Genomic DNA, 27,153 nt, shown 5'->3' on the forward strand with positions numbered 1-27,153 from the left:
GTTTATCTCAGGCTGACTGGAGCTCACCATCCTTCCTTCTCAGCTGCTCCAGTACTGAGCATAATATCATGTGGCAGGCCACTCAAATGTTTGATCTTTAAAATGCAGATTCCTACCTAGCAAACATGAGGCCATAAGTTGAATGCTCAGTTCCAGGATGCAGTGAGGAGTAAAATGAAGATTCCTGGTTCCTGACTACTAGAGATTTTTAATGAATATATCTGGTATTGATATAGAACCTCTAAATGAAAGGAGGGAAATACTAAAACTTTCAACCTGTTAAATGTCTGATATGCCGAGTTTGTGTTCCCCAAAACTGAAGAACGAGTTTTAAGGAACAACAGAGGTTAACAGTGGTAAATTTTATTGAGGAAGAGACAGCTCTTGAGAGACAGAAAGGGGCCCACGTGGTTTGCCATGGACTTCACTTTCTAGAGGGATTTTTATAGAGCAAAATCATAAAGTGGGTACAACATGGGACAAAACTATGATCAACCAGTAAGATGTTAAGTAAAGTCGATTAGCTAATGTTTATCCAATGAGGAAGCAAGTGTACGTGGAAAGAAGTAGGAGCATCACCTGGATTATTGATGTCTATGTAGACTTTATTGGACCAGATGATACCAATTATAATATATTGCTTATGCCTCAGAAAAGCATGGTCATTCTGTTTTTATCTTGAGCCCTGGCCTTCAATGGATGTGCCTCCAGCCACAGTTGTAATATATTCTTATCTTTTGCACTGACTCCTTCAAGGACCTAACCATGTCTGATTGCTTATAATATTTCTACCTTACTCAGCTGTCTATAATAGTACCAGAGATTTTGAATCAGTACATCTGGTACATGTGCATATGGTATATATGTAGTACATATCCCATGTCCCTGAAATCTTATTTTTTTCATTTCCCTGTTTGCTTTCTTTCTTTCTGTACCAAGGATCAAATTCATGACCTTGCACTTGTCAGGCAGGTACTGCTGAGCTAAATCTCCAGCCCTTCTTTCTTTCTTTTTTGAAATCTCCTTATGGTATTGAGGATAGAGCCAAAGCCTTGAACGTACAGGGTATGAAATCTTTTTAGTTTTTTTTTTTTTTTTGTGTGTGTGTGGTTTTTTGAATATTTATTTGAACAAATTTTTGTGATGGTATTGCAAAGGATTTGCAGACCATTTCTGAGAAATGTATGGCAGGCTGCTCTGAAAAATAAACATAGGAAAGATGAATCTTTGGTCTTCATTTTATGAACCTAGGGAGTTCATAAATGGGAATGAAAGATGTATCCATTTAGTAAGCTTCAACCAAACACCACTCACACTTTGACCTCTGATGACACAAAGCTACATTTATAAATCCATCTGGCTCACTATGATTGTTTTACTTCAATCTCAAATTTTCACATCTTTTTTTAAGGGAAAGGATACTGAAGCAGGAAGATCACTGAGTTTGAGGCCAGCCTGTGTACAAAGTGAGTTCAAGTTCAACCTGAACTGCATAGCGAAACCCTGTCTCAAAAAGACAAAAACAAATCAAAGAAAGGATAATGTAGACCATCATCTTGTGCAAAACAGGATAGAGGTTGTTCAGTTTGATTGAATTGCTATATGTTTCTGCTTTTGTTCCTTTTTAAAACGTATATTTTCAGCCCGCATGGTGTCTCACACCTGTAATCCCAGCTCTTGGCAGGCTGAGGTGGGAGGATCCTTTCGAGTTTGAGACCTGCCTGGGCTACAAAGTGAGCTCAAGGCCAGCCTGAACTGCATAGTGAGACCCTGTCTCAAATAGACAAAAAACAAAACAAAAACCTCCATATATTTTCTATAAATATTTCACAAGGAAAAAGGTCTAAGAATACTAAGAAACTATTTTCAAATGAAAAGCTTTTTCCTAGTTTAATACATCCTGACACTCCCCACTATATATATATATATATATATATCCTGACAGATGGACACCTACTACACTGGGATTTCTCTTTCTGTCTTTTGTTTTTATGGATAATATAAGAAAAAATGATTCATCCATATACTTAGAATTTTCATGTCTTTGTTAAAGGTATAAGGGTTCAAGATGGGTGTGGTGGTTCATGCCTGCAATCCCAACACTTGGGAGGCTGAGGCAAGAGGATTGCTGAGTTCGAGGCCAGCCTGTGCTGGTGAGTTCAAGGCCAAGCTGAACCACATTGTGAGACCCTGTCTCAGAAAAAATTAAAGAAAGGAAGAAAGTTTCATTAAGGAATTTTAGTGTGTCCTTTAAATCTAGTTATTTGTAAACATAGACATCAAGATTTGGGACTCTTACTTCTGGATATCAAATTAGGCTTTCAGACTAAGTTCTCTTAAGTCTGATTTGTGTGTGTATATAAGTCTGATGTGCGTGCGTATGTGTGGTATGTGGGTGTAACTGTAAAATGAAACAAGAACTGGTGGGAGGCTGTTTAAAAGAAATTTTAAAAAATTTAAAATACAATATTTGCAAATTTAAAATACAATATTTGCATCTATCTTCTTATTCCTTATAAGGTATTCCATATTCAGCTGTTTGAACTGTTAATTCTTATAAGGTATTCCATATTCAGCTGTTTGAACTGTTAATTCTAAGAAAGTGATTTATTGATATATACAGATTAATGTCTCATGCATTATGTGATGAATAATAAGGAGCCAGGAAGGGCACGATTAGAGACTTATTCATTCATTCATCCTAAATGATTGTTAAAGGTCCACTGACACACAGCGGGTGTAGCTCTGTTGCACAGCACTTGCTTAACATGCTACAATAAGAACCACATATAAACATAAGCCCTAAAGGAATTCCACATTCAGCGGCAGCACTGTTATTATTACCTACATTCAGCTGCAGCACTGTTATTATTACCTACATTATTAACGTACAAAGAACAAAAATTTGGACTTCACTGAAACTACAGGTCCCGCGATCCCATAAGCCTCCTCGGTAAGACGATGGGGGCGGGGAGAGAATCGTTGGACCCGGATGTTAAGATAACACTACATTTCCCATAGTACTTCACGCTTACATCTCCACTATATATACTCCATCCGGGTTCTTCGAGATGCTGTTTGGCGACTCGTCGCCATTCCGGGAGCACCTCGGCCTCGGCCTAGAGGCGAGTGTCCATCGCTGTGTCGGAGACACCAGTCCCCGACACCAAGACAACCAGCCCTCTCTCCTGCCCCGCGGCGGGAGAGCGTGTCCGGCCGGCCGGCGGGGCTCGCGCACCTTTCTTCTATTTCCCTTTCCCTATAGCCTTCGCCCCGCCAGGCCCGGCCCGGACCTTCGAGCCCCGGCCTCCTCTTCCTTCTGGGTCATCGCCTTTGCTGGGCTTAAAAGCCCCGCCTGCCGCTTCTCGTCTCAGTTTGAGAAGCCAAGGAAGGAATCAAGGGAAAATGTCGCCATGAAGGCCGAGAACCGCTGCCGCCGCCGACCCCCGCCGGCCCTGAACGCCATGAGCCTGGGTCCCCGCCGCGCCCGCTCCGCTCCGACCGCCGTCGCCGCCGAGGCCCCCGTTGATGCCGCAGAGCTCCCCCAACGCTGCCGCCACCGCCTCCGACATGGACAAAAACAGCGGCTCCAACAACTCTTCCGCCTCTTCGGGCAGCAGCAAGGGGCAACAGCCGCCCCGCTCCGCCTCGGCGGGGCCCGCCGGCGAGTCTAAACCCAAGAGCGGTAAGAGAGGGTTCATGGTAGTGGGACGACTGCTCTCTCCTTTTGGGTCACCCAAGGACAAACTACGCTTTCAGTTATAGTTCCTGTCACTTCGTTTCTGTTAGGTGTAACGTGATTTACTAGGATCCTTGCATTGATACTCAAAACAGCTGGCGAAGTTGGCTCTTATCCCTATTTTGCGATTTGGAAACTAATACTCCAAAAGGGTAAGAGCACATAGGTAGTTCCTCAATTAATACCTTGTTTGTCTGACTCATCAGTCCACACTCTAAAACCACTAAGTTTGTTCTGTCCTTTGCTTTTGAATTAGCATTGGATAGTGCTCGTTTAAACAAGAGAAGGTGAGACCCAATGGCTTTTGAAATTCAAGCCTCATATTTAATAACCTGACCCTGATCGATTCTTCAGTTGAAAGAGGATTGTGTTTGAATAGCATTGTTCAAAAAGTAGATGGGTAGGAATATAGCTCAGAGGTAACAGCACTTGCTTAGCTTGCCTAAGGCTCTAGGTTTCATCCCTAGCCCAGCAAACACATGCAAACAGAAACAAAACTTGATTATAAAAGTCAGATTTTTGAGCCAGGCTTGGTGGCATATGCTTGTGATCTCAGCAGTCTGGAAGCTAAGGTAGGAGGATCCCAGTTTAAAGGCCAAGCTGGACTGCCCCCCCCCCAAAAAAAAAACCTAAAAAAAAATCGCACAAAAAAATGAAGATTTTTGATTAAGTATTTTTAGGCCTAGGCCTTAAATGAGTTTCCTTACTTGTAAAGGTGGAACTAGTAGAGCATTAGGTGAGTAAACAAAGAACTTAAAGGTGTACCTGACAAACATGCATCACAAGCATTATAACTTTTTTTTGTTGTTGTTGTTAGGCTGTAGTGTTGTTCTGTAACAGGGAAGTTTGTCACATCTGTAGTCATGTAGTCATAACTTAATTTTTAATATTAAGTTATGAACATAACGATAATAACTTACTTGTTGAGGGGCTACCATTACCTTTGTAATCACTATTTGAATTATTAACCTGTCTAGCAAGGCGGGATTTTTCCTCAAGAAATAAGCTGAGATGGTCAGGTATTGGGAGTCGGCATAGTTGGAGTCCAGCATTCAGCTTATTTTAAAGTGTGTATACTGATTTGCCTCAACCTCCTGAGTGCTGGTGGTATAGGGGAATGAAACGCCCACCTATGTCCGTGAGTTTGTGTTCTCTAAAATCGAAAAATGAATTTTAGGAACAACAGAGGTTAAGAGTAGAATATATTCATTGAGAGAAAGAAAGCTTCTGTCTGAAGAGAGACAGAAGGGGTCCCGAGTGGGTTGCCAAGGACTCTGTCTTTTTTTTTTTTTTTTTTTTTTAATTTTTTTTTTTGTCTTTTTCATTTTTATCGGTACCGGGGATCGAACTCACGACCGCCTGCTTGCAAGGCAGGTGCTTATGCCGCTGAGCTAAATCCCCAGGCCCCAGGACTCTGTCTTTTTAAGGACTTTTATAGAGCAAAAACCATGAGGTGAGACGGGTCCAAGGTGGGGGAAGAAGGGGAACTCAAAGCACATGGGCATAAAAATGGGACATAACTATAGTTAGCCAATGAGATGAGTAGTTCAGGTAAAATTGATTAAATAGGGACAAAGGGGAAGCAAGTGTTAGAGCTGTGACCTTTCCCCTTGGGGGATGGGATTGTGACTCCAGACTTCCTTAGGATGATAGGAAACTAATTAGAATATCAGTCTTTAGAATGTGGATGCATTTGTTTGATCCTATGTCTTGAAGCCTGGCCCACAGCGAGAGGTGTCTGTCTCCCCATAGTTGTAAGGTATCTGCATTGGCTCCTTTGAGGACCTAGCCCTGTCTCACTGCCTATAATATTTCTAACTAACTCGGCTGCCTGCAACACTGGGATTACAGGTGTGCAGCACCACACCTGGCTTAGGGTCTTCCTTTTTCTTTCTTTTTTTGGGGGGAGGGGGGACTAGTGATATGCATTCATGTTTACTATAATAAATGCCATGTGTTTCTTCCTTAGTGAACAGTAGGTGAAAGCTCGTGACAACCCAAACAAAACAACCTCCCAAACACTGAAGTATTTCAGGCATTTTATTTTTGTGTTCTTGACTTTATATTTGTTGATGAGTATTTTCATTATATTAGCAGTAATAGGTGTTTCAATGAAAGTGGGGATTTGTGACAAAGGGGGAAATATTTGTAATTATAAATGTAGGAGATTCAGTTTAAAATTTATGATTATAAGGATAGTCTCAGCTAGATACTTGGAAGACTGAGGTAGGAGGATCACAAGTTTGAGGTCAGGCTGGGTAATTTATTGAGAGTCTGTCTCAAAAATCATACCTCACTAGTAGAGTGCTCTTTGGTTCAGTTCCCAGTATTGCAAAACAAAGAAAAACTGCCAAGTTGACTGACTTTATCTGCTGGGTATGACAGAGAATCTTGCTTATCTGGTGTGCCTGCGGAGTTATGGAGAGTGCTTCTGGAACTCAGGTGGAGACCAGTTGTCTCCATGATAAAGCTAAAGCAGAAGCCCATTGTAGAGATACATTCCTAGTCTATAATCCTAGCACTGTGGGAGGCTGAAGCAAGAGGTTCTCAAGTTCCAGTCTAGCCTGGTCTTGAAAGAAAAACTGGGGTTGTAACTCAGTGTAGAGGTCCTGAGTTTACCTCCCAGTGCTGCTAAATAAGTAAGTGAATAAATACTTAAACAGATTAATGGGAACTTTTTGGCCAGGTCCGGAAGTACTGTATTGTGTAGACTAATTTGAGGTTTTGCAAATGTGTGATTTTACCATAGTTCCCTGTATAGGTAGCCACTTACGTTGTGCATTGTATTAGAGTGGTCTGAGTATTTTTTAATATAACTTTGCACTTTTTCCTCTGGTACAGTTTTAAGGATTTGTTTTTCCAACTCAATTCTTTACTAGTTTTTCTAGTGCCCTTTTTTCTTTAAAATTTTTTTTTCAAGCCAGAGTGTTGCTGTGTAGTCCAGGTTGATCTTGAATTCACTAGTCCAAGCTCAAACTTGGGACAACCCTTCTGCCTCAGACTCCCAAATGCTGGGGTTACAGGTGTGAACTACTGTACCAGACTCTGGGGCCTTTTTTTTTTTTGAGTCGGGGTCTCACTGTGTGTGTAGTGCAGGCTGACCTTGAATTCACTGTGGTCCTCCTGCCTCAGCCTCGGGAATGCTAGGATTACAGGCATGTATCACCACACCTGGTTTAGGGCGTTTCTTTAAACCAGTGATTTGCATTCATGTCAGCTGCAATAAATGCCTTAAGTTTCTTCCTTAGTTAATAGGTGAAACCTTGTGATGACCCAAACAAAAAAACACAAATACTTAAGTGCTTCAGGCATTTTATTGTGCTCATGATATTGAGTATGTTGATGAGTGGAACCATGTGACTGCTCAACAAAATACAGAATTCTGTTGTAGTTTAACCAAAGTGATTCATTATCAGGGTCAACGTTTTAGTTACATAGCGTGAATATTCACTTAATTGTTCAATTCTGACTTTTAAAGTACTTGAGAATCACTAAATAAAACACTTATTTGAAAACTTTTTAGGTTTCACAGAATACATAGTATGGCCCTCAAGTGGCATTAGTTTTTGTTCAATATGTTTGCTAGATAGCCTGGCTGTGTTAGCCCATGCCAGTGCCTACTTTTTGGCTTCTATAGTATATTCTCGGCAAGAAAGGGAGTTGCTTGTAGCCAAATACTTTACCAATCATGATTCACTGTTTGCATTTAGGAGCAGCTTATATTTAGAAACAAAAGGCAGAACAGGTAGGATTAAAAGATGGTGAAATGCTAGATATTGACTAACTTTTAAAGTTGAACTGAAGGATAGGAAATGCTACCTTATGAATATTGCAGCCAGTATGGTACTTACCTGTCAACTCACTCAGGAGGTTAAAGTGAGAGGATCGTTTGAACCTGGATAACATAGTGAGACTCAGTCTCAGAAAAAGAAAAACTATTTCAGCAAGGCAGGTGATCAGCACCTGTAAATCATAGTGACTTAGAAGGCTGAGGCCAGAGGATGCAGCATAGCAGGACCCTGTTTTAAAAAAACAGCACAGTTCTTGGGAGAATGATGCAGGAGGATTGCCACAAGTTTTGAGGCCAGCCTAGCCTATGTGGTGAGACCCTGTCTCAAAAAACCCAAAACCAAAAAGCAGTGGAAATGGAAAAAAAATTGCTGCCTAGTCCGGTGCTAGTACAACAGGTATTCAGGAGTTCAGGAGCCTGATTAGTGACTTGGAGATGGTGCCACTAATAGTAGGCTGAGGTTCTGCATATTCAAAAACAAAACAATGCAACACTTGATTTACTTAATTTTGCTAGAAATTGTTGAAAGGACCTTTTAAATGTCAGTACTGAGTTAAGAAGAGATGAAAAACCGCCTGTCTTTTGTCAAGGCAAAGGAACAAGTTATTTAGTATTCAAATATTTAATACCTTCTCCCCTGTCCATTAGAAAAAGGACACCTCATGTGAGGTGTCTGGTTTCTATAAACTACATTATATAGTCACTTATTTCCTACCAACATGATTAATAAGTATTTGTTCCTGTGGCTAGCTTTTTTTTTTTTTTTTTAAGTTTGTTCATTTGTACATGGGAAATGGTTATAGTTGAATTACTGGGATTTTCTTGATGTTTCTGGCCAGAGTGGTACACCTCTTTCTTTGCCTTGGTTAATTCCTTCAGACATTTACAGAATGTTCCTTTTGTAGGATATTCTTACAGCTTTATTCCAGTAGGACTAAGATACTTTTTAGAATAGTTCAATAGTGATTTTCCTGGGACAGTAGTATAGAAGAGTGGTGGTTTAGGGGGTAGAGACAGAAAAAGCAGAGAAAATAAGGAGGCATGTGAGAGGGTTGGCAGTTTCTAGGCAAACAGTGGACTCTGGCCAAGAACTAGACTCTTGCCCCATCCCCTGGACAGATGGTACTGTCATGGAGGTTAAGGGAAGGTCGGGTATTAGGAAGCTGTTATTTTGAGGAGGCTGGTGTGAAGCACTGTCTTCCTGTTATTATGGTATCAGAAGCTAGGTTACTAGGTAATCTGCCTAGAATGCTTCTGACCTCTAAACAGGCCTGACAGTTTTAATGGTTTTGGAAGACATGATTGGAAGCGTTTTGTAAAACCACTTAGAGAAGCTAGAAGAATTTCAGGGTCTGTTGACTGAAGTTATTGGGCTTACTGTATGGCTTAACATGTTGAACGTCTAACGAGTGCTTTCTACCAGAATGATTCAGGTTTTTGTATAGGTTTTTAAACCATAACAGCTTCAGGTCAGCTACTGTGGTAGGTGTTTTATACAGATTTTCTCTCATAATCCTCATTCTATGAGGAAAGAAGGTAAAGTATGAGCCCTATTTTATGGACAAGAAAATCAAAGCTTAGAGATTTGTCTACATAGTTATGGAATCTTAGGCAACATTTATAAGAATACTTTGTAAAGTAAGCTCACTTAGCAAGCAGATAACTTAACTGGAACATAAGTGGTTCCTGATACCACCTCTCTCTTCCTTTCATTCAGAATTACTAATTTCAGCTGGATTTGATATGTTGTCAGTTGATTCTGTAGTAAGGCCATATGTTACCCCTCCTGCAAATGCTTATCAATCACTCTGGATGATGGGTAAGCAACTTGATTGTGATTACAGCATGAATCAGCAGCAGAAACTTCCTGGCTGGTGCTCTGACCTCTAGGCTGTGCCACCTGTCAGAACTAGAGCTGGAAATGTTGATGTGCCAAGTATTTATCTATGTAAAACGTGTAGCTGTTAATGTGGTCATGAGAAAGTGGTTAGATATGCCTGCTACTACTTCGTTTGTTTTATTTGAGACAGGGTCTTGCCTTGCAGTTAAGGGACTGGGCTTGAACTTACTATGTAGTCCAGGCTCTGCTTTATCCTTCTAAGTGTGGAAATTACAGGTGTGTTCCACTCACTATGCTAGCTTCTATTACTTCGGAGAGACCTTTCCATTTGGGAAATGGGCAGCAACTTAGACAACTGGAATAAGAAGTCTCTCTCTTTCTCTCTCTCTCTCTTTTTAGACAGGTCTTTCTCTGCAGTGCAGGCTGGGCTTGAACTCACTATGTAGTCCAGACAGGCCTCAGTCAACCTCATGCCTCAGCCTTTAGAGTGCTGGGATTACTTGCTTATGCTACAACATCCAGCTGGAGTCTCTTAATGTTTGACTCCGAAAAATCCTGGGTTCTGGATTTCAGCTGTTTGCCTAATGGCCTTATCTATTTTGGAATATATTTTGACAGTACTTTTTGGCATTTCTTAGCTCTGACTAAGGATTTTTTGAAAATAAAGGATGCAAGGAGACCTTCTTTTGGCAATTCTTTCTAAGTCTGGGTTTGGTCATTGGGTCCTGGGCATCTCATAATTTAAAAGTGACCAGTGTACAGCCAGGATTGGGGACCAATGTCCTGTTCTGCTCCCAAGTTATTTACATGTATATCCTGGCAAGTTGTCTTCAAACATCCTCAAAAATAGTACTCTGAACTTTGTCTCTGGATCCCAGGAAGGACAGTATCTTCAATCTTCAGCTGCCTGTTGCCTGGGGTTAGAGATAAGAGCCAGCTTTTTATTGGAGAAGTCTGACCTCATACTCTTAAAGTGTAAGTAAGTGGAAGATAGGAAGAGGAAGACAAGTGGATTTTAGTAGCTAAAATCATGAATTCTTAATATGGTCATTTGCCATGATCTAGATGTCTTGGAAATGAGCAGCAGTTACTGTCAGTCAGACAACAGTTTTGTAAGCATTGCGAAAGTGTTTCTTTGGCAATGTGGTAAAAAATTAAGAAATGAAAACAGCCTTCTTGTTGAATGTCAGTTTATTTTCTTAAGCCTGTGCAATATGGAATCTGGTTTTATCTAGATCTCTGCAGACCATGGGGTACCTCTTTCAAGAAGTCTTTTCCTTTTGTTTTCTGAAAGCTTTAAAATTTTTGTGGTGCTGGGGATCAAACCCTGGGCCTCTTGCATACTAGATGAACATACTATTCCACTGAGCTACATCTCCAGCATGGTTCCTCTTTTTTTTGTTTGTACTTGGACTTGAACCCAAAGCCTTCACACTGAGCTATGTACCTAGTCTCTCTTCATTTTTTAATTATGAGACATAATCTCCATGAGTTGCTGAGTTGCCAGGGTGTACTCAAAATTGCAATCCTCCCAGCTCTAGCATGTACTTGCCAAGTGCTTCACTACTGAGCTGCAACCTCAGCCTCTATTTGAAATTTTTTTTTTCCTTTTTGAGGCAAGGTCTCACTGTGCATTCAAGCTGGCCTTGGGCTCACTTTGTATTCCAGGCTGGTCTCGAATTTGCAATAGTCCTCCTGCCTCAGCCTCCTGAGTGCTGGGATTACAGGCATGTACCACTACACCTGGCTTGAAATCTTTTCATTATCTAATTCTGTGGGTTGAGGGTGTGGCAAAATTTGTATAAGACCTAAAGCTTTGCTTACTAACTGCTACCACTGGTGCCATGTTTGATGCTAACTGAAGAAATAGATAAAAAGTTTAGTTTTTAAATTCTTTTTTTCAATTTTTTGACTGTGCAGAGAGTTGAACTAAGGAGCATGGTAGGTAAGTGTTCTCATCACTGTGCCACACAAAATTCTGACATTATTTTTGTGGTATTGGGAATTAAAGTCTGGACCTTCCCACTGAGCTATGCTCCAGTTTTTTTTATTTTTTATTTTGAAACACTTTCTTGCTAAGTTGAGCACGTTGGCCTTGAATTTGCCATTCTCTTAACTCAGCCTTGAAAGGGCTGGTGGCATACACCATCCAGCCAGCTTCAAATTGTAATTTTAAACTCTGGTCATCTCCCCTAACTGATTTAAGGGTCACTGGTAGGAGTGAATTGAGCCAACCTATGTTTCTGTGATCTGTTTTACTTATGCCGCTGCCATTTCATGTGACTATTAGCTTCACTCTCAGGTGGTATTTGTTGGGTTTGGAGAGAGTGATGTGTGTCTCATTCTTTGAGGTGATTGTTTTAAAAATTTGGAGTCTAGTTTTTTAAGTCACATTTCTTTTTCCTTGAATTTATTTGGAGTATGGTAAACTGAGCTAATGATCTTACTTTTTTAGAGATAATTTCTTCTAAGTATTTAGTGTTTGTGTTTTGAAACAGGGTCTTGCTAAGTCACCCAGGCTGGACTTGAATTTGGGGTGATCCTTCTGCCTCAGCCTCCTAGGCCCTGGGATAACGATGTTGTATGGCAGTATACCTGGTTCTAAGTCCTTACTTTTATAAGTTACTCATATAGACAGGCATGGTGGTACAGTTCTGTAATCTAAGCACTCTAAGAGAGTGAGACAGAGAGATTGCAAATTAAAGTCCAACCTGAGTGACTTGGCAAGTCTCCAAAAGAGGCTGGAGATAAAATTCAGCATGAATGCCCAGGGTGCAATACCCAGTACTGCAAAAAAGTTCCTCAGATATCAGAATACAGTAATAATGTTGAGTATTTAAGGCAGAGTTTTAGAGGATGAGGACTGAACACAGGAATCCCTTGAAAGCTTATCTGGGTGATTCCTCTGAGCTGCCAAGTTAAAAACCCTGAAGTGAAATAAGTAGTTCCACTCCCCAAGGTAACTTATAAACAGATTGTTGTGTTTCTGGATGTGTGTGTGTGTGTATGTATATTCTATCCCTCTTAACAGCATCTCCCAATATAGCACAGGGTTACCTCAAACTCTTGATCCTCCTGCATCAGCCTCCTGAGTGTTGGGATTGCATGTGTGTACCACCATACCCATCTTAAATGTATATGTATGTATATGGATAAATATTTTTTATATATGTATGTGTACATGTGGGCTATTGGAAATTGAACTGAAGGCCTTAACAGTGAGCTACACCTGCGGTCCTATTTTATTTTGAGACATTGCCTTTAAGTTGGGCATTATGGTATATGTCTGTAATTGTAGCACTTGGGAGACTGAGACAGAAAGATTGCAGTAAGTATGAGGCTGTCTTAGTTACCTTTTACTCGTTGCTGAGACAAAATACCTGAAGCCCAAGTTGGGAAAGGAAAGGTTTATTTCTGACAGTTTTTGGAGTTTTTAGTCTATATTTAGTTGGCTCCAAGGCTGGGTGGCATGGCTGGGCTGTAGTTTATGGTGGCTGCAAACAGCAAGGAGGAAATAGGCAAAAGAGCAAGACACACCTTTTTCCTGCCATTGTATTACATCCAGGCTCTACCCCTAAGCCAGTGTAGCACTCACACCCCCAATCTAAGCACTATACAATGAACCAGTCACAGATGCATAATGTAATCACATGAGGCCTGAGAGCCACTGACATAAAGTGTGACATTCCACCCCTGGCCCCCAGTACTCATGTACATCCTTTATACAAAAGACATTTAGTCCATCTCCAAGAATTGCCAAAGTCCTAACAGTTTCAGCATTGCTGAAAAGTCTAAGTCAGAAGTCTCCTCTAAGATCTATGCAAACTCTTTAACTGTAACCCCTTGTACGAATGAAACAAGATTAAACATTTTTAAAATGCCAAGGCACAAGATAAACAGTACCATTCCAAAAGTTACAAACAGGAGAATACAAAGCATTGGAAACAAAGCAATTCCAACATCCAGTGGGAATAACTTTAAGTCCTAGAGTTTTATGCTCAACATTTGAAGTAATCTGGTTGTAAATTCCAAAAGGCTTAGATGATTCCATCCCCATGGCACTTTTAGGGATTTTAGCTCCAGCAGCTCTTTTCTTTTCTTTTCTTTCTTTCTTTCTGTTTTTTTAATCGGTACCAGGGATTGAACTCATGACCATGTGCTTACGAAGCAGGTGCTTATGCCACTGAGCTAAATCCCCAGCCTCAAGCAGCTTTTTTCTTAAATCCTCTCTGCTTGCTTTTTGCAGCTTTCCTTGAATAATCTATGTTCCTGGCTTTTCTAAACTTTTGTGGTCTCCGTTGCACCTTTGGCTTTACCCTTACATCTTTACAAACTGCCCTCTCAGGGGCACACTGCTTGGCCTTCTAAGCCCTTTGCAGTCGAGGTGGAAGCCATCTTACTCTCAGAATTTGTGCGTTTTCCTTGCACCTAAAATCAGCACCATATGGATGCCTCCAAGGTTTGCTGCCAGCTGGAGCGGTAGCCAGGCTTTTTTCTCTCTTGGATGTAGGGTTCGATTGCCTGGATTGTTGGGCTCTGTGAACCTGATTGTGAAGAAAAGCTTTTCTATGTTGCTGCCATTCTGTAACTTCATGTGGCCTGCGTCATCATTCTGGAGCATGGTGCTCTATAGCTTTTTCTTGAGCAAATTATTTTACTTTCGCAGTTTTGAGGCTGCAAAGGGTAGGGACCCCATGCTTCCTAGTATGCCCTGGGGCCATCTTTTTTATCTCTGTTTTTTCTCAGCAATCAAAGTCTCAACCCTGTCTTTATAATCCACAGCTTTCCTGGAATTTTCCTTCTGGCCAAATTTACAGAGTTGTAAATTATCCTGCTGGGCTCTTTGCTCTTGATTTGTAACAAAGCTGGCTAAAATCCCCCAACAATAGTCATGTCACAGCCTCAACATTTGACTGCTTTGAAATTTCTTTTTCCAGATTAATCAGTCCATTGCCCTTTGTGTCAGTCTCAGGCAAAGTCTCTGGGCATGAGCAAAAGGCAGACAAACTTTCTGCAAAACCATAACACCCGTCATGTGGAGCCCAACAACCAATGCAGTCTTCCTCAGCAGAAACCTCTCAAACTTGGTCTTTAGCATCAGGCTATTAGCCTTCTGGTCTCCTGAGCTCTGACCAGAATCTCTGCTACAGAATAGTCTAAGCTGCTCCAGCTCTTTGCATCCAGGTGATATGTCCCAACCTTTTTAAACTCTGCCCACAAGCCATTTCCAAAGCCTCGAAAAACATGGTCAGGTATAGTCACAGCAAAGGATCGCACTCCTGGTACCAAATTTTGTCTTACTTACTTTTTACTTTTGGCTGAGACAAAATACCTGAAGCTCAAGTTGGGAAAGGAAAGGTTTATTTCTTACAGTTTTTGGAGTTTTTAGTCTATATTTACTTGGCTCCAAGGCAGGGTGGCATGGCTGGGCTGCAGTTTATGGTGGCTGCAAACAGCAAGAAGGAAACAGGAAAAAGAGCAATTCTTCCTGCCATTGCATTACATGGCTCCACCCCTAGGCCCTGTAGCACTCACACCCCAATCCAAGTGCTATACAATTAATCAATTACAAATGCATATGTAATCACATTAGGCCTGGGGGCCATCGACATAAACGGTGACAGAGGCCAACCTAGGCTACTTAATCAGTTGAATTTCAACCTGAACTATTTAAGTCTGTGTAACTAGAATTATACTTTGGAAGACTTGGGAATATATGAAAATGCTTATGAATATAACAAAAGGCAGTATGCAGTAATGTTTTTTCTTTTTGGTAATACTGGGGCTTAAACTTGGCCTTTCCACTGTTACAGTACCAACTCTTTTTCTTTTTTGGAGCCAAAGTCTTACTAAATTGCCCAGGCAGTGCTCAAACTTTTTGTGGTCCTTTTGTCTCAGTTTTCCAGGGTGCTGGGTTTTATTCCTCCTTACCTAGAAAAAAAAAAGGAGGGTCAGGGAGAGATAAGGCCATAGGAAGATCTCATCTCATAAAACTAAAACCAAAGTTTGAGATAAACCTAATGAATTACTTCATGAAAAGTTCCCCGCCTGAAGCCGAGTGCAGTGTTGTAGACCTTCAGTCTCAGCAGCTTGGAAAGCTGAGGCAGGATTGCTTGAGCCTAGCAATTCAGGACTAACCTGGATAACCATCTTTTAAAAAGGAAAAAAAAAGAAAGAAAAAAGCAAGTTCTCCTAAATTTTTGCTCTTTGTTCTTTTTTGTTTGTATTTATTTTACTTGTTTTTTGGTACTGGGAATCGAATTTAGGAACTTGTGCTTGCTGGGCAGGCACTGTGCCGCTGAACTATATTGCTAGCCCTTACTTGTTTTTAAATATAAGAGTGTTGCTTTATAGCCCAGACTGGCCTTGAGCATGCAGCAGTCCTCCTGCTTCAGCCTCCCAAGTGTTAAAAGTTTTGCTTTTAAGCCATTAAATTAATGTACAGACTGACTTGATCAGATTTTGATATTATGAAAGACATGAAATAAATTGGGAACCTTTTATGTGGCTGTATAGTTCTTAGATTTTTATTTTGCGCTTTTTTTTGCCATTTTGTTGTGATTTATTTTGTTTGAGGCAGGGTCTTGGTATATAGTTCAGGCTGGCCTCGAACTCAGTGTGATGTAGCCCAGCCTAGCCTTGAACTGGCAGCAGTTCTCCTGCCCCCGCCTTCCAAGTGCTGGAAGTAAAGCATTCACCACTGACTGTACCCTGCTGCATTTTTTTTTTTTTTAACTGATAAATTTTGGCATTTGCTGAGTGTGCTAGTCAGAATTCTTTGTTCAATTTGGGACCAAAAAATTATGCAGTTCAGTTGGAAAAAGGGCAAGAATACAAACAGGCTCTTCATAAAAAAAATAGTCAACAAATGGTCAACAGACTCAAAAGCATTTGTTTCTAGTTCTCAGAGAAATTTAGATTTAAAATTCAAAACCATTTTGGCCTTTTAAGTTTATTGACATTTAACTCAGTAATAGCAATAGCATGAAGTAGATCTTGATCTCTATCCTTCTCCCTTTTCTTGTCTTTTCTTTCTCTCTCGTCTTGTCTTTTTTCTTTCTTTCAAAGTGATTTTTGGCACTGAGGATTAAATCCAGAGCCTTTCCACTGAGCTACATTTCCAGTCCTTTCTAAAGTTTTGAGACAGCGTCTGTAAATTGATCAGACTGGGTTTGAATTTATAATCCACCTGCCTCTGCCTTGCAGAGTGCTGAGATTACAGGCATGTGCTGCCACACCTGGCTCAGTTTATCCTGGAAGAGCATAGAGAGGGAGAGAGAATGTATTATAAATGAGAATGTCATACATGGCATGGTGGTATGCACAAATAATCCTAGGATTTTTAGAGACTGAGACTGGAAGATTGTGTTTGAGACCAATTTAGACCATTACTCAAAAAAGTTTAAAAAATAGGTGTAATAGTTCTAGGAAGTAACTTGAGGATGTGTAAAAGTGAGCTGCTGAGCTAATTCATTTTGATAATTTTGATATACTAGGTCTCTGTATAAAACTTGGCATTCTCATTAAACTAGAAAAAAATTGGCTATTTAAATATGCAACAGTAGGGCCGGGGATTTAGCTTAGCCATGCAGAATGATGAGTTTGATCCCCAATACCAAAAATATAAATAAGTAAATGTGACAATAGAGAATTATAGTTATATTATGTTATAATGTATGATAGACAATAGTACAACCAGTAATTATGCTTTGGAAGACTTGGAAATGTATGACAATGCTTATGAATATAACAAAAGGCAGTATGCAGTAATGTTTTTTTCTTTTTGGTAATACTGGGGCTTGAACTTGGCCTTTGCACTGTTACATTACCAACTCTTTTCTTTCTTTCTTTCTTTCTTTTTTTTTTTTTTTGAGCCAGAGTCTTACTAAATTGCCCAGGCTGGGCTCAGACTTGTGGTCTTTTTGTCTCAGTTTTCTGGGGTGCTGGATTATAGGCATGTGCTACCACATCCAGGAATATAGTATATTTTGTAGAAGTTATCTGACAAGTGTACAAAAAGGAAATTGAACACTATTGATTGGGGTGTTTCTACCTAGTGGCAATCTAATTCTTTCATAATTTCAAAACTGAATATGGGGCTGGGGATTTAGCTCAGTGGCATAAACGCCTGCCTTGCAAGCATGCAGTCAAGAGTTCGATCCCCAGTACTGATAAAAAAACAAAAAAACAGAAAACTGAATATTGCTGGGGATTTAGCTCAGTGGCATAAGTACCTGCCTGTAAGCATGAGACATGAGTTCAATCCCCAGCACTCTCACACACACACACACACACACACACGCACAAAAACCTCAAAAAACTGAACGTGTATTCTTATTTGTAGTTGAAGAAATAAGCAGAATTTTTTTTTTCGGCAGTGCTAGAGACCGACTCGAGGTTGCTGTGCCATGGAGCTACATCTCCAGTGCTTTTTATTTTTTGTTTTGAGACAAGTTCTTTGCCAAGTTCCCCAGTTGGAACTGGAAACTTGTGATCTTCCAACTCATTCTTTCCTAGTCTGGAGATTTCAATGTGTTTTACCATGCCTGGCTAAGACCTTTTTTTGGGTACATTTTAGCTATACATAATAGTAACATTCATTATAGGGAATTTATTCCTGTGTGGGATTTACCTTGCTTCTTTTTTCCCGTTGCCTTTCCCTCCATTCAACTGCTCTTTAAGACTTTTTTTTTTAAGTTTAAAACATACTTTTTAGAAGAATGTAACTCTTAGTGATCTAATGTTCCCTGAAGCTGTTTTTTTCTGTCAATTTATCAGCTTCTCAACTTAGCCTGTAGAACATGCATTTTGACTACATATGCATATATTATGTACATAATAAATCTTTTTTTTTTTTTTGTCCTTTTTGAGACAGGGTCTCGCTATGCAGTTCAGGCTGGCCTTGAGCTCACTCTTTGTAGCCCAGGCTGGTCTCGAAGTCACAACGATCCTCCTGCCTCAGCCTCCCGAGTACTGGGATTACAGGCTCGAGCCACCACACCTGACAATACATCATTATTTTTATACACACACACACACACACACACACACACAGACACACACACAGTTACACAGTTGGGCTGCTTGGTCCAGCCCCTTGCAGTACAGAATCTGGCTCTTCTATAGTAATTAAAAAAAAAAAGTTTTCTGCCTTAGATTCAGCTAAAATACTTTTTCCTAATATAGAATGGCTATTTCCTTTCCTGTTACTTTATCTGAATGAACTTTTGCAAGAGCAGTGCTTATACTCTGTTAAAAAAAAAAAAAAAAAAAGATACTCTGTGAACTGAGAGTCTGGGTGGTTTTATCTATTGTATTTTCCTTGAGAGGGACCTTTCAGACCTCTAAGGCATTATTTAGAGACACAATGTTCTTATTATGTAGTTCAGAGTGGCCTAGCACTCACTTTGTAGCCCAGGCTGGCTTAGAATTTGCAGCAATTTTCTTGCCTTAGCTTCCTTAATACTGGGATTGCAATTGTGCAACGCAATACCCAGCCTCTAAGGCAACATTTAAAACAAAATAAGGAATCACTTTACTATGGATTGTTTTACTCAAAGCGCTATTGTTGTGGCCTAAACTCTTTATTTCTCAGAGGTGGTGAAAGGCCCATTTTCCTAGTTTTGCAAATAGGTGGGAGAGAAATTGGGTCAAATGTATATTTTATATGTACACATATACATACACACATATATACACAAAGTATCTTAATTCTTTTGTGTTTCTTGTTTTCAGATGGAAAGAACTCAAATGGATCAAAGCGTTATAATCGCAAGCGTGAACCTTCCTACCCCAAAAATGAAAATTTTAGCAACCAGTCCCGTCGCTCCAATGCACAGAAAAGCAAAACTTTTAATAAGATGCCTCCTCAAAGGGGTGGCGGCAGCAGCAAACTCTTTAGCTCTTCTTTTAATGGTGGAAGACGAGATGAGGTATGAAATTTAAAAATGTTCATATGAGAACATATGTACAAGATTTGATTTTTTTCCCTCTTTTGTATTTATTAGTACCTGGGGGAGGGCAAACAACAAGTGGAAGAATAGGTCATAAAATCAGTCTTAAGTAGTAGAGGATTAACTAGGTCTAGAACTTTGCTTGCTTTTTTCGTCTGCTTGAAGAAGATACTCTTGTTGCTGGTTGTGAAAAATTATGGCAACAGTGGGTATCTTGTATAGAACTTTTAGGTACCATTTGGCATATTTTAAGTCAAAATGATGTTAATACGCCTTAGACTCTAGCAAAATATAAAATGCTTATATCCTTAGTCACAGATATCTTACCTGGACTTTCTTAGATGTATTTCTGTAAGTATGTAAGGATTTTTCATGTATAAGTGTGTTTATAGCTACAAAATTTTGGAAACAACTTACATGCCTACCAATAAGAGACAGGTGAAATTATCTTGCTTTTTTATTTTTTTGGTACTGGGAATCAACTCATGACTTCACACTTGCAAGGCAAGCTATCCTGTTTTGTTAATGGTCCAGAGTTATATAACTATTGTAGAATAAGACTTAAATGGATGCAATCATGTAAAAATTTGCTCACTAAATATCATTTAGTAGTTTGGAATATGGCATTAAATAGAACATTGTTTTGGTCCTTCAGGAGCTTACATTTTAGTTTGGAGAGACAATAAATCACTATATAGTAAATTTGATGATAAATGCTTATTGGTTTAAAAAATTTAAAATATACATGGAGGGAGGAAAAGGGATAAAGAGTAAGGAGTACATTTTTAAATTTGCCTTGTGTTTGTTTTTGTGGTGCTGGGGATTGAATCCAGGACCTCAAATATGCTAATATGCTACACAAATGATCTCTTACTGAGTCAAACCCAGAAATGAAATTTTTCTTTTGCTGTTCTTTGAGACAAGGCCTCACTGAATATGCAAGGGGGCCTTGAACTCACTGTGTGTCCTAGGGTGACATTGAATTTGCAGCAGTCCTCTTGCCTCAGCTTCCTGAGTGCTGGATTATAGGTGTGTGCCACAATGGGCAGCCAGAAGTAGGTTTTTTTTTTTTTTTTTTTTTTTTTTTTTTTGTACCAGGGATTGAACCCACAACCTCACATTTGCCAGGCAGATGCTTATGCCCCTGAGCTAAATCCCTGGCAGAAGTAGTTTTAGAAAGTGGCTAAGGGATGCTTGTCTGTGGAGATGGATTTGACATGATGAAGCAAGGGAATACTGTAGAGAAAGAATGTTAGAAGGCATAGAAGTGCAAGGAGTTCAAGGTTGCAGTGTTTAGGTATCTTTGAAGTAAAGCTCGTAGGCTCCTATCATTGAAGGAGAGGTAGAAAATGAAGACAAAAACTAGCAAGCACCTCAGCAGCTCTTGGTTCTTTTTTTTGGTACTGGGGCTTGAATTCACAACCTTGTGCTTGCCAGATAGGTGCTATGCTGCTGAGCTAAATCCGCAGCCCAGCTCTTGGTGTTTCACCTGATGTTGTGATGTATACTTTCATTCCTGAAAGTTTTGCACCATTTGTCATCCTCCCTAGATTAGGTTGTTATAGTTATCCAGACCTTAATAACAAGGCCTGACAGTGTTAGCTAGCACTCTAAGGGATCTCTTACACTTCAAATACAGTCTTCCTTTCCTGTCTTGTGGAGTAATAATCCAGTTTTCCCTTAGTAGTCTGGATCAGTCATCCCTGTCAACATTGTAATTCCCTTTTTAGCTATTTTACTCAGTCATGAGAAGCCCAAAATAATTAGAGGGGAAAGTCTTAAGCTTTCAGTTCAGTAGGATCATTATTGTGTTTTCTGGTACTACTCTTCCTCCTTCTGGAACTAAGACTCCTAGGCTATTTGAGCATAAAGTTGCAGGAACAGGAAGCAGAATTTTTGCAAGTACCATTGCCACTTTTACCCAGTGGATTTCTAGACCCACTTTGCAAGTACCATTGCCACTTTTACCCAGTGGATTTCTAGGCTATGGGAGAAACACTACCATATAGTGGATGCTGATTCAAAGCATATACTGTACAGCCTTCTGAAGAACCTTGCACTAGCCCTGCAAGTATTCTCACCTACTTGGCACTGTGATTGCTGTACTGAGACCTGGAAATAGCCAGGTATGGTGGCACATACCTGTAATCCCAGCCTTCTGGGAGGTTGAGGCTACAGGATCACAACTTCAAGCCCACTTTGGGCTATAGACACAGTGAGTGCAAGGCCAGTCTGATCTACATAATGAGACCTTGTCTCAAAAAACCAAAAAAAGAATAGGACCAAACACTGACCTTTGGATTCAAGAATGTGAAGATAGATCATTGGTGCTGAGTTAACTTTTTTGAAGTGATGGCAAAAAACTGATGGGCATTGATTAAAGAGAGAATGGGAGAAAGGGAAAAAGAAACCATACTTTCTTAGTGACTTTATTCTGAAGGGTTAGAGAGGTGTACCAACAGCTTGATGGGACCATGCACTCAAGAGGGATTATGATTAGGAAAGACACGGCATGGTGTCTGCTAGTATTGTGGTTGTGGTGACAGGGAGAAGGTGATGCAGGGCAGAGGGGAAAAGATGGATGTTGCAGTCTAGTGAAGGAGTTCGTCTTGCCAGTTCATCCTCATCCAAAGTAACCAAGGGAGGGCTTGGTGGCGGGGTTGTTGGAGTTCTTTTCTGATTGCGCATATTTTTTTCCAATTAAATATTTGAAGTGAATTGAGAAGAGTGGCTTGGGAGCTTAAGGAATGAAGAAGTTGTCTGGGGAAAAAAGGGAATGCATGGACCATGGAAGTATGGTAGGGTTTCAGTGTGGCTCCTGGGCAGCCAGAGGGGACCGCATTAGTGATACTGGTTATGTGGACATGTCAGTTAGCTGTTTTTCACTGCTCTTGAGGCTGCTGTGGAGGGGAAGGTTTCACAATGTAAATATAGGGTCGGAGATATAGCTCAGCAGCATGGCACCTGCTTGGCAAGTGTGAGATTCTGAGTTCAATTCCTAGTACCAGAACAAAACAAAACTATAAGGTGAAATAGCAGATAAAAGACAAAGTAGTGGACCACAGGATCTAAGCCAAATAAGAAAAGTAAATTGGGATGGGGATGGGAGTAGAGGGATTGGATCACTAGTTTGGAGATGCTAGATGTGGATAAAGAATTGTTGGAATTTAGACTTAACCTGAGAGCAGAATTTCTGATTGGATACTAAATGTTGCTTACTAAAAATCTCCTAATTTGATGCTAAAAATTAAGATGGGTGCTGGGTGTAATAGCACACACCTGAAATCCTAGCAATCTGAGAATTTGAGGCAGGAGGATTGCAAGCTTCAGTCCAGTCTGGATAACTTACTGAGATCCTAAATGATCTCAATAAGTAAAAATGATCTCGAAATGTAGCTCAACATAAAGGTTTCAGCCCCAAGTACTTCCTCTCTGCATCCCACCAAAAGGAGGATCAAGTTAGTAAAGGATCATTGTATTGGAAAGAGAGCCAGGAATTATAATAGGTGATGTTACAACTGGGCATGGTGGCACACGCCTGTGGTCCCAGCACTTGGGAAGACCATTGCGAGTTCAAGACCAGCCTGGGCTACAAAGTGAGCCCAAGGCCAGCCTGAACTGCGTAGTGAGTGAGACCCTCTCTCAGAAAGACAAAATAAATAAATAAATGTATGTATGTATGTATGTACGTATATGACATTACAGTGACAGTGGCCAGTTAGGATAAGTGGAAACAAAAGCTTGACAAATGTGGGGAGTTTTATTGATTGAGGATAGCTCTTGGAACCAAGTTTGAGATACAAGTTAGAGAAAGCTGATTAGAGGAGATGAGAGCCATACAAGGACATGCTTTCAATAATACAAACAGCTTGCTATGGCACATGTATAAAGGTTTGCCACCACTGTTTTCTGGAGTATGAGAGAAAAGGGATGACCTGGAAGTCTTGGGCTTCCTGTGGTGACTTACATAAGTGATGTGGAACAAGCTCAACATCTATTTTTAAGAGTAAAAAAAGGAAGTTGTTTATCTATATGTTGTGCCATGGGTTGTATTTATTTTGTACCATGATTCTGTATACACAGAATGTCTCAGCATATTTATTGCCTCAATAGAAGGCACCTTTCCCTATATCCACCTGCCTTTTCTTTATTCCTGCTGTACTGGGAATTGAACCCATGAATCCCTGAACTGTACCTCTCTCCTTTTAATTTTAAGTCAAGGTCATACTAAGTTGACCTGGCTGGTCTTGAATTTGGCAATCCTGCCTCAGCTTGCCAGGGAGCTGCGAATACAAGTGTATGTCACTGGGCCCAACACATACACACTGTATCCCTTTTTATACTTTCACTCCCTCCTCCTCTTAATTGTGCTTATTTTTTGTTGGGTTTTGAGACCCTGTCTGGCTCTGTAATTCAAGCTGGTCTTAAATTCATTATGTAGCCCATGCTGACGTCAAATTCACAGATCCTCAATTCTCCTGCCTCAGCTTCCAGAGTGCTGGGATAATAGGCCTGCACCACCATGCCCACTACTCCTTAGATTTTTTTTTAACAACATTTGCAAGTGGTATTTAAGAAATTCTCCAGATTTGACCACGCAGCCAAAACCCCTTATATTTGCATTTACTCTGGCCTAGTAATTTCTTCTGTACTTTCAAAAGAAATACAATAGTACCTCAGTTCACAAACTTAATTTGTTCCATGATTCTAGAAAAGATAGCCATGTTCAAGTTCATGTGGGAAAGATGACCACAATCACATTTGTCACCTGATGCAGAGTTTGCAAACGGAATCAAAATTTTGCCAAACACTTCTGTTTGTGAACCAAATTGTTGGCAAACAAAAGTGCTCCTGAACTGAGGTTTATAATTAGAGGCTGTGGGAGTAGCTTATTGTAAAGCACCTAGATAAAATGTGTGTGAGACTCTGGGTTTGATCTCTAGCACCACAAGAAAGGAGCCAGGGGTAAAGAGGGAAAGGAAGGAAAAAAAAAAGAAAAGAATTGCAGCCAAACATGGTAGCGCATTCCTTGCAGCACTTGGGAAGGTGAGGTAGAAGGACTAAAACAGGTTCAAAGTCAGCCTGAACTGCGGAAGACCCTGTCTCAAAAAGAAAAAAAGCATGTCCCTAAGTATTGTACATAAAGTTCTAGCCACAAATGTTTATCAGAGCAATGGTCTTTGTGTGTTTTTGTTTTGAGATGGGGTTTTGCTGTGTAGTTTAGGTTGGCCTTGAACTCACTATGTAGCCCCGGCTGACCTCACACACATAGCAACCTGCCTCAGCTTCCTGAGTGCTGGGCCTGCAAGTGTGTACCACCATACCTGACTTCATAACATATTTTTTTTTTTTTTATCGGTACCGGGGATTGAACTCACGACTGCCTGCTTGCAAGGCAGATTCTTATGCCGCTGAGCTAAATCCCCAGCCCAACATTTTTTTTTTTTTTAGGAGTTTATTTTAGCTTAGTTTGTAAAGGTTTCAGTTCATAGTTAGCTGGCTCCAACGCAAGGTAGCATGGTAGAGGAGAAGCACCTCATGATACCTGTGGTGGTGGGAAGCACACAGAGAGAAAGAGAGACATTATCTTTTAACAGAAGAAAAACTACAACCAGTCCTTATCATAGAACATTAAAATATGGTGTGCCCATGTTACGCCATTGATGTGGTCATTCAAAGTGATAGCGTTCCAGCATTTAGTGATACTATGGAGTGTGTATAAACTTAAATGGGAAACTGAGACTGAGAAGTGATCAAGCTGACTCTTGTTGAAAATTGAAATACACACGGACGTCTGTTCTTTGTATGCAGTGCTATTTCTCATAGTTTCTTTGTACTTTCTAAACTTTTTCTGCATTGCTGATTTGGGTTTATTTCTGGACATAAACCAGCCTGCCTGCATATTTCTGATTATCAGTTTTACTTACCTGTATGTCTGAGATGGGAGGTCTGTAGCAGGATCCATAAACCTATGGTAGTTAGCACTTGCCACTTTCAGGCCACTTCAGACTTAGTTTGCCAAAAAATAAGTAGCTATCAAAAATGAAGAGGGGGCTGGGGATTTAGCTCAGTGGCATAAGCGCCTGCCTTGCAAGTGTGCAGTCGTGAGTTCAATCCCTGGTACCGATAAAAATGAAAAAGAAAAAAAAAGATGTAGGACTAGGATGTTTAGCTAACAGGCCCAGTGCTTGCTTAGGATTCATAGGGCCTCTGCTTTGATGCCTGGCACTAGCGGAAAAAATAAAAAGTAAAAATGTACCAGAATTCCTACGGGCATATAGAGAAATTATTAATCCTAATAGTGAGTACATCTTTTGTGCTTTACAATAGCTAAGGCAGTTTCTGTTAGGCATTGTCATTTAATCATTATTTGTCATTTAGCAGAACAGACTTTAAAGGGATGATAGAAGCTGTTTTCCCCTCTTTACTCCCATAAGGTGTTGTTGGATAGGCTTTTGTATTATCCTATCCTAGAAAGATTGTTCACCTTAAGACTATGTTTTTAGTTAATATTTGAGCCATTTCAGAGGAGGGTTTGTGCTGGTTTTGCTGAAAATTGCTAAGTGTTGTCCTATTCTAAAATGTTTTCATTCTCTGTAGGTAGCAGAGGCTCAACGGGCAGAGTTTAGCCCTGCCCAGTTCTCTGGTCCTAAGAAGATCAACCTGAACCACTTGTTGAATTTCACTTTTGAACCACGTGGCCAAGCAGGTCACTTTGAAGGCAGTGGACATGGCAGCTGGGGAAAAAGGAACAAGTGGGGACATAAGCCTTTTAACAAGGAACTCTTTCTACAAGCCAAGTGAGTCTTTTGCTACTGTGGGGGAAGTGAAATTGAAACTACTCTCTGGGTAGGTAAGATGCCATGAGGTTCTCTGTAAACCGCTACAGGAATGTATTGAACTCCATTCCCAGTCGGTTGTGTTTTGTTCTGTTTAATTTTAGCTTGAGACAAGGTCTTGCTAAGTTGCTGAGGCTAGGTTTGAATTTGTGACCCACTTGCCTCAGCTTCCCATTGTAGCTGGTACTACAGGTGTGCTCCACCATACTTGGCTTCCCTTTTGTTTCCTTTTGTGTAGTATGAGTTGTACAATTTGACCTTGGATCTGCACTGAAGCAAGCATTATGTACCTTACATAAACTGACCTCAGCTCTTTGAGAACAGTTTTTTACAGCTTTGAAGACTAGCCATGTTCTGGGGCTCTAGGGTGGTGAGAGGAAATCTTGTTGGTTGAGGGAACCATAGTCTCAGTTAATTTTAGTTCAAGGGAGACCAATTGGGAACTTGGCTGGGCTTGGAAACAGAAGAAACAGTTCATGGATTTGGACTGCTTCCCTCTGAGTCTGGAACCCTTCCAGAGCCAGGCTCAGAACAGGGGCTGAAGTTTTAGTGTAGTACTTTACAAATCATGGCTGTTATGGCCTGTTTTTAAATTCTAAGTGAAGAGATGAATTTCTGCTGAGGGCTAATGTGATTCTGACAGTCTGCTCTTTTCCTTTTTTCTCATTATTTGTAGCTGCCAATTTGTGGTGTCCGAAGACCAAGACTACACAGCTCATTTTGCTGATCCTGATACCTTAGTCAACTGGGACTTTGTGGAACAAGTGGTGAGTAGCTCAACCCAACTTTGAAGTTGTTGGTGAGAGATAAAACTAAAAAAAGATGATGGTGACAGAGCAGCTGTTGGCCGTGTTACTGCCAATTCCTTTTTCTGTCTAGCCTTACTATGGTAGACATTTCCCAGAGGTCAGTCCCTGTTTCCTCCTGGAGTTCGTTTTGTGTAACTAATTGGCACTTTTCTGCAGGGAAGAGATGGAAGCATCTGGTTTGAG

At 40.4% G+C, this 27,153-nt stretch overlaps 1 protein-coding gene across 3 annotated transcripts in view; it reads left to right on the forward strand.

Moving 5' to 3' along the window:
* Nucleotides 1-3,334: 3,334 nt before the first annotated feature.
* The window catches only part of Rnf10 (ring finger protein 10), a 41,077-nt gene continuing 17,258 nt past the window's right edge, over nucleotides 3,335-27,153 (forward strand). For all 3 annotated transcript variants that reach the window (XR_010039678.1, XM_063225768.1, XM_003478459.5), the window contains exons 1-4: nucleotides 3,335-3,685; nucleotides 19,105-19,301; nucleotides 25,923-26,122; nucleotides 26,838-26,928. Coding sequence is in view for 2 of the 3 variants with exons in the window: in XM_063225768.1 (XP_063081838.1) it covers nucleotides 3,529-3,685; nucleotides 19,105-19,301; nucleotides 25,923-26,122; nucleotides 26,838-26,928 (645 nt within the window). In the remaining variant the exon portion in view is untranslated. The remainder of the gene's footprint in view (nucleotides 3,686-19,104; nucleotides 19,302-25,922; nucleotides 26,123-26,837; nucleotides 26,929-27,153) is intronic.

This window comes from Cavia porcellus, unplaced genomic scaffold, assembly GCF_034190915.1.
Source record: "Cavia porcellus strain 051 isolate PalLab524CR breed Dunkin Hartley unplaced genomic scaffold, mCavPor4.1 scaffold_16, whole genome shotgun sequence".
Classification (NCBI taxonomy): Eukaryota; Metazoa; Chordata; class Mammalia; order Rodentia; family Caviidae; genus Cavia; species Cavia porcellus.